Source organism: Poecile atricapillus, chromosome Z (genome assembly GCF_030490865.1).
Source record: "Poecile atricapillus isolate bPoeAtr1 chromosome Z, bPoeAtr1.hap1, whole genome shotgun sequence".
In the NCBI taxonomy this organism is placed as follows: Eukaryota; Metazoa; Chordata; class Aves; order Passeriformes; family Paridae; genus Poecile; species Poecile atricapillus.
Window position 1 is genome coordinate 56,510,468 of NC_081289.1, and position 6,324 is coordinate 56,516,791.

The 6,324-nt window shown below is 44.7% G+C and overlaps 1 protein-coding gene across 1 annotated transcript; it reads left to right on the forward strand.

The window, feature by feature from the left end:
* The first annotated feature begins 5,087 nt into the window (after window positions 1–5,087).
* Window positions 5,088–6,112, forward strand: LOC131572949 (tetraspanin-7-like). Its single transcript, XM_058826402.1, has one exon. It carries the CDS (start codon window positions 5,136–5,138, stop codon window positions 5,850–5,852), a length of 717 nt encoding a protein of 238 aa, XP_058682385.1. The 5' UTR covers window positions 5,088–5,135; the 3' UTR covers window positions 5,853–6,112.
* Window positions 6,113–6,324: the final 212 nt, after the last annotated feature.

The following is a 6,324-nucleotide window of genomic DNA, read 5'->3' on the forward strand; positions in this document are numbered from 1 at the left end:
GTGGAAGAGATTTTTGTTACTGCAGATCTGGGAAATCTCGTATATGGAAATCTGTATTGAAAAGTTTAGGTAAGTGTTATATGAATGATGTCTTTCCAAGTACACTGAACTGCTGTCAATATGCACATGACACTGATCCCATATGTGAAATTCTTAATACCCTCAGCTCCTAAAACAATGGAAACAGAATTAGTAGAAATATGTACAAATATTTTAAAATCAAGTGTAAAATTTGGCAATGTTTAGTCTTTTCTTGTTCTCCCATTATTCCCAGAAAAGTTTAAAGATCTCCTTTTTTAAAAAAATTATTCCTTTGACATGGTATTTTGACACATTACCACCAACCTAGCCTGCATGCTATTTGGATATACTAATGTTGAAATATATCTGATGTCCAGCATATAAAAATTTTCTGTGGGGTAACTGGAAAGTGCATTGAAATTTTCCTTGAGAGACTTGCTCAAGGCATGGATCATATTTTCCTCTAGTTACCGTGAAGGTACAGCTAAAATTAAATTTTGTGTTTATTTTAAGGTTAAAAAACACATTAGAAGTAAATCATTAATTCAAAGCATCTCTGATCATTGCTATTAATAGCAAAGTTACTGATATATAGCAGAGATTATACACCTGAGTTCCTAAAATAAACTTGATGTGAAAAAAAAAAATAGTGCTTGTGCTTGTACTATTGGTGAAGTACATTAGTGCATTCCAAGGATCAGTAGGTTGAGTTCTTCCTTGTGATCATAGTTGCTGCAGATGGAGACATCTGCTCAGCTATGCAAGCTGTTAGGAACCCCACCTGGATGCCTCTCTTCTCTGCCCAGGCTGCATCCCTTGGTCTGCTGATAGAGCACCAGCAGTTTATCCAATATTTCCTCTTGGACCAAGGGTTTGTAATGGGGCAAATAATACATGGTGTTTCATAATCTATTCATTTTCCCTGAAGGGACCTGAAACTGGAAGTGATTTCTGTTATGAATTGTTGACACATCTCCTTCCCAGAATGAATGGAAAGATTAAGGGGAAATTCTCTTTCTCCAAGTTCATCTTTTCTCATTCAGTCTGGACTTGCACCACATCCATGCTGCACAGCCCTGGGAGTCTATAAAACTGTGATTTCTGTTTCATCTGATTAAATTTAAAATAAAGATAACTTTCAGTTTTACATAAAAATAATTTCAATTGGAATTAAATATCTTACACTGAAAAATTGCTTTTCCTATTAACAGTTCTATTGAACTCAATGGACTTGAATTTATGGCGCGAGAAATGACTCAACATGATGAAGCATTGCAATATCAGACTTTACTACAGGAGACATTTTTGTTTTTTATTTACAGGGATCCCATCCAGTAGGCATCTTGTCCATGGGAGGAGCTCTTAAGCATATTGCCTTATATCAATAATAAATAGTTACAATATCAGAGGTACACTAATATAACACCAGCAGAACCCTATGGTGGCATCACTAGAGGACTTCTAGTTTTCCCCAAGGTAAATAAATGCAGGTACTTTAGCAGCTAAAGTACCCCTCTGCAAATCATGACATGAAAATCTCATCCAGGTCTCTAAGGAAAATACACTTGAGAACATTAAATCAATATGTTTTTAAGCTACTCTTGCTACCCATATTTTTGTGGTAGAGCTCCTACCTACCTGATCTTGCTCTCTGTTCCCATGCTGTCACTCATTCTTCTAGCCAGAGATACCTTAAATAGTCAAAACAGTCATGAACTAAGAATCACAAATAGGCTCAGTTCCCTTGAAAAGCCATGAAGAATCCCTGCATTGTTCTTCCCTCTGTTACAGTGTGATGGGAAATATTCACTTCAGAATTTCAAGTATAAACGGCAAAAAAAAAAAATCACAGAAAGTTGAGATGATCACCTTAAATTTAAATCACCATGCATCTTTCAGGAAAGAGATATAACATTTAAGGCATTGCCAAACTAAAACAGTAATGAAAGAGGAAAATTCATGCTTGAAGCAGACAGCTTTTCCTTGCCAAATAGTATTGCAAAGTTCTGCCTAATTAGGTGTCTCCCATCACCCACATGTCCTTCAGATGCACAGTTTGGCAGCCAGCTTCTTGCTGTCACTAAGCACCAGTTTTCTCTAGGATATATTAGTTTGAATTTTCTAGAGTCAATCTCAGTGTATTTCCTGCCTATGTTTTTAACCACTCTTTAATAATTGGTATTGCTGCTCTGGCTTAGTGGGTTAGGCACATCTGAATCCTCCCTTCTTAGGGTATTTCCACAACACTTTGCTTTCTAAAACAACATGGAATGGAACATAATTTCTCTTTCATCAGATTGTCAGTCTACATATCACATGTAATATGAAAATTTATTCACTTGTATGATTTAATGAGATTCTTTAACAGTTTTCTTACTAAGATGTAAACATAATTTATGATTTGGCCTATGTCTGAAAAATCAATCTATTCCAGTAAGTTTATTTTTCAGACACCAAAGCTGTTTCATCATTTACAACTTCATATATGTTCAAGGGGTCCAATCCTACCTCCTCTACTTACCCAAATGGTTCCAGGAGCATGGATTATGAGACTGGACAGAATTTGGTTCTTTATACTCATTTCACCCTGGTTTAAAAAAGCACAAATGTTATTATCATCTGGCACCTTTCAACACTGAATGTTTGACACGATTTTTGGAGGAAGTTCAAAACATAACTGCCAATGAAACCAACCGTTATTTTGTGAAGCCCATAGTTATTTTGTGTCGAATGCTTCACAGCTGCCCTGACAGATCATAAAATGTATTTTTGGAGATCTGGATTTCTCTGCCTTTAGCACCATTCTTTATTTCTGGTACATGTTAGAGCAACCTGGATGACAACAGATCTTCTCATATGCCCTATATTTTGACTGCTCCTACCAGACATCATGCTTCTCAAAGTACCTGTATGAGCCTGTTCTAAAGCTATTTTGCCTGTCTGCTTTCACTGCAGGGAAGGGCAAGGGTAACAGAAAATCCTACTGACTGGTGTTCTTTATTGGTGTTGAAGCTTGTTGAACCTGAGAAAGTGCTCAGAAAGAGAATTCACAGCTATGACCTGTGAAAAGAGTCTGTAGTCCCTCATTAGCACCGTCTAACGCAGTTAGTGTAGCCCTTCTGTGGGTTTCAGCTGTTTGTGATCCAAGACCTATTTTTGATAGCTCTGAGAAACTTCAGAAGAAGATTGGTCCATTGTGAGCAAGTATACAGAGACATGAAACACAAGGAAGGCAAAACAGCTGCTGGTAGTTAAGAGATGGAGCTAGTTAGCAGTTTAAGGAATCAAAAGAGAAAAACGCTGCTATGAATCAGTGCAAAATCCTAAGAGAGAAAGCAAGTGGTTGGAAGAGTGCAACACAGCAATGATCAACCCTTTCTAAGGACAGCAAGGACTCTTCCCTCCACGGCTGACAGATGCCTGGCCAGCAGAGACTCACTGCTTTGAAAGAAGCATAGCTTCAGGAATGTGACTGCCAGAAGTCTCAACACTGACTGTCCATTTAGGTGTGAAACAGTGAAAATCATCATCTTTTAGCTTTTGATTATGAAATTCCACCCCTGCAGACCTCTAGTTTGTCTTTGCTGTGAGCTTTGATTCTTCCCTGTGGATATTAGTCATATGTTTTAGTGCTAAAATGAGCAATATAGTGCTAAAATGAGTAATATAATTCAATGTACTGAAGAGTACCTCTAGAACATGGACATTATCATTCCTAAAACATCTCGACATAAAGATCTGAGAATCCTCAGAGAAGATCTGAGATTCAGATCAAACCAGCTCAGACGTGATCTCTCAAGAAAATGATAAAGAGCTTGAACTTGTAAACTGGCAAAAAAAGAGAATCTGCAAAATACAGGAATGATAGCATCCTCCTGCTAATGGAATTGTCAAGGCCTCTAATAAAGAACAAGTGATGTTTCAGTTATGATTATGCTATATTAATGGTTTGACAACTATGAGTTTCTGGTTGCAATTAAACCTATTCATTAAAATGTGACACATAAAGCACCTCCTTTCCCTCCTTAAAACCGCAACAGAAAGAAATCAAGAAAATGTTACCACTGAAACAGTTAAACCTCAGAATTCAGTCCCAAAAGGGCTGGATAAAGATGTGAACCACAGGGTAGTCTGACCTGCTTTTCTGGTGTGACTGTTTCACATACAAACTAAACCCCTGGAGATGCTAATTCTACCTCTGATTGAGACACTCTCATTTACAATTTCCTACTATTTTTTTTTTTAAACTTGACTTGTAGGAGTAGCTTATCTTTTGCTCTTTTGCAATGAGACTACATTGATGACGGAGTATCTTCTTAGAGCTTCCTGGACCACTTGTATTGTATAACAGTACCTCGTTGTGGTTTAATGTCTTCTCAGTGGCTTAGTCTTATCATGGGCCAAATCAAATGACTATTTAACAGGGTCAGAAGACACTGAAAATAATTTCCAGCTGGAAAAACTAAACTGACTGACTGAATGCATAGTTAGTTAATATTCAGGTACAGATTTATGCTTATTTCTACAAATGGTCGTAATAGCACAGATTGATGCAGTAAAATAAATAAAACTAAAACCTCTCATCCTTCCTGTGGGTTCTCTGTGTGTAGTTTAATTATTCGTCCTAGTGCTTATAAAAGTTTAGTTCCTCGCCCTAGGTAATAGTTTATAAAAGTTTAGTCCCTCGCACCTGGGCTGCAGCATATGCCGTTAAAGGTTAATATCGAGCTTTCTTCTCACACAATGTTTTCGGCTCGGGGTCCGCAGTGCTGCGGGCAGAGGCAGCTGCCAGTCCCACCCGTTCACTTCGCGGGGGAGACGAGAGTGGAGCCCGGGCTCCGCGGCCCGGCAGCTGCTGCTGTGGGCGGCTCGTTCCCCCCCGAGCCCCGCAGCGCGGTCCGGCGCCGCCGGCCCGCCCCGGGCCGCGCCCTCAAAAGGGGACGGGGCGGAGGAGCGGCGCCACTGGGCCCGGGCCCGCTCCCGCTCCGACGGCTGCCCGGGGAAGCGGTGGGGCCCGCCCGCACCTCCAACACCGCCCGGCGGCACCGACGGCCGCGGGAGGCCCTCACCGTGACCGCCACCGCCCCCCCGACGACGGCAGGGCCCGAGGCACCATGACCCTGCTGAAGCTGTCCCTCATGGCCTTCAGCTTCGTCTTCTGGGCAGCGGGGCTGACCATGCTCATCGTCGGCCTCTGGGCCAAGGTGTCTCTGGGCAGTTACCTGGCGCTGTCGGCCAGCGACTACCCCAGCGCCCCCGCCATCCTCTTGGCCACCGGCGTCGCTGTCATCATCTGGGGCTTCCTGGGATGCTTCGGCGCCGCTACGGAGCACCGGGGACTCCTGCGCGCCTACAGCGCCTTCCTGGCCGCCGTGCTGGCGGCCGGGCTGGCGGCCGGGCTCTCGGCGCTCCTGTACCGCCAGACCCTGGAGCAGGGCTTCCAGGAGGGGCTGCGCCAGGCGCTGCTGGCGTACGGGGAGGACGACGGGGTGGCGGACGCCCTGGACGCGCTGCAGCGGGCCCTGTCCTGCTGCGGTGTGGAGAGCTACCGCGACTGGCTGGCCTCGCCCTGGGGGCTGGAGCAGAACGGCTCGGTGCCCCTCAGCTGCTGCCGGGCCCGCCGCGGCTGCCAGCGCAGCCCGCCCGACGCGCGCAGGCTGCACCGCGACGGCTGCTTCGGCAGGGTGACCGCCTTCGTCGGCAGCAACATGTATTATGTTGCCACCGCTGCCCTGGGGCTGGCACTGCTGCAGCTCATCGGTATTGTGCTGGCCTGCCTGCTTGCTGCCCGCGTCCCTGCCCACCTGCTGGGCATCACCACCACTCGCTGAGATCCCCCAACTCCTGCCCCTCGTCCCCTCCAGCTCCTTTCTTTCCCACATAACTGAGTACATCCCACTGGGAAAATCTTTCCTTCATATTCACCATTTCCACTTGAGCATCCTCCTCCAGGCTCCATTTCTCTGGAGCCTGTGTTAGGTGTGCTATGAGCATCTCAAGTCCCTCAGAAGGGAAGGTGCTGGGAAGGTGCCTCCTGGCCTGGCCATGAATCCTGCAGGGCAGCAGGTCCCCGCTGGAGCCTCTGGACCACTTCTGCAGGGACCGGTGGCAGCATGGACAGACTTCACTCTCTGCGGCAGCAGGGACATCTGAGGCAAGGCTGACTGCTTTTCTGTGTGATGTAAACACCAAGGCACCGAAATGTGGACCAGGAAAGAGGAGAGGGTCTAGGAGAGCAAGAGGAGTGTCTCTTGATATTACACCATGTGAGTATTCTTCTGAGACTGGAAAATTATGTTACTG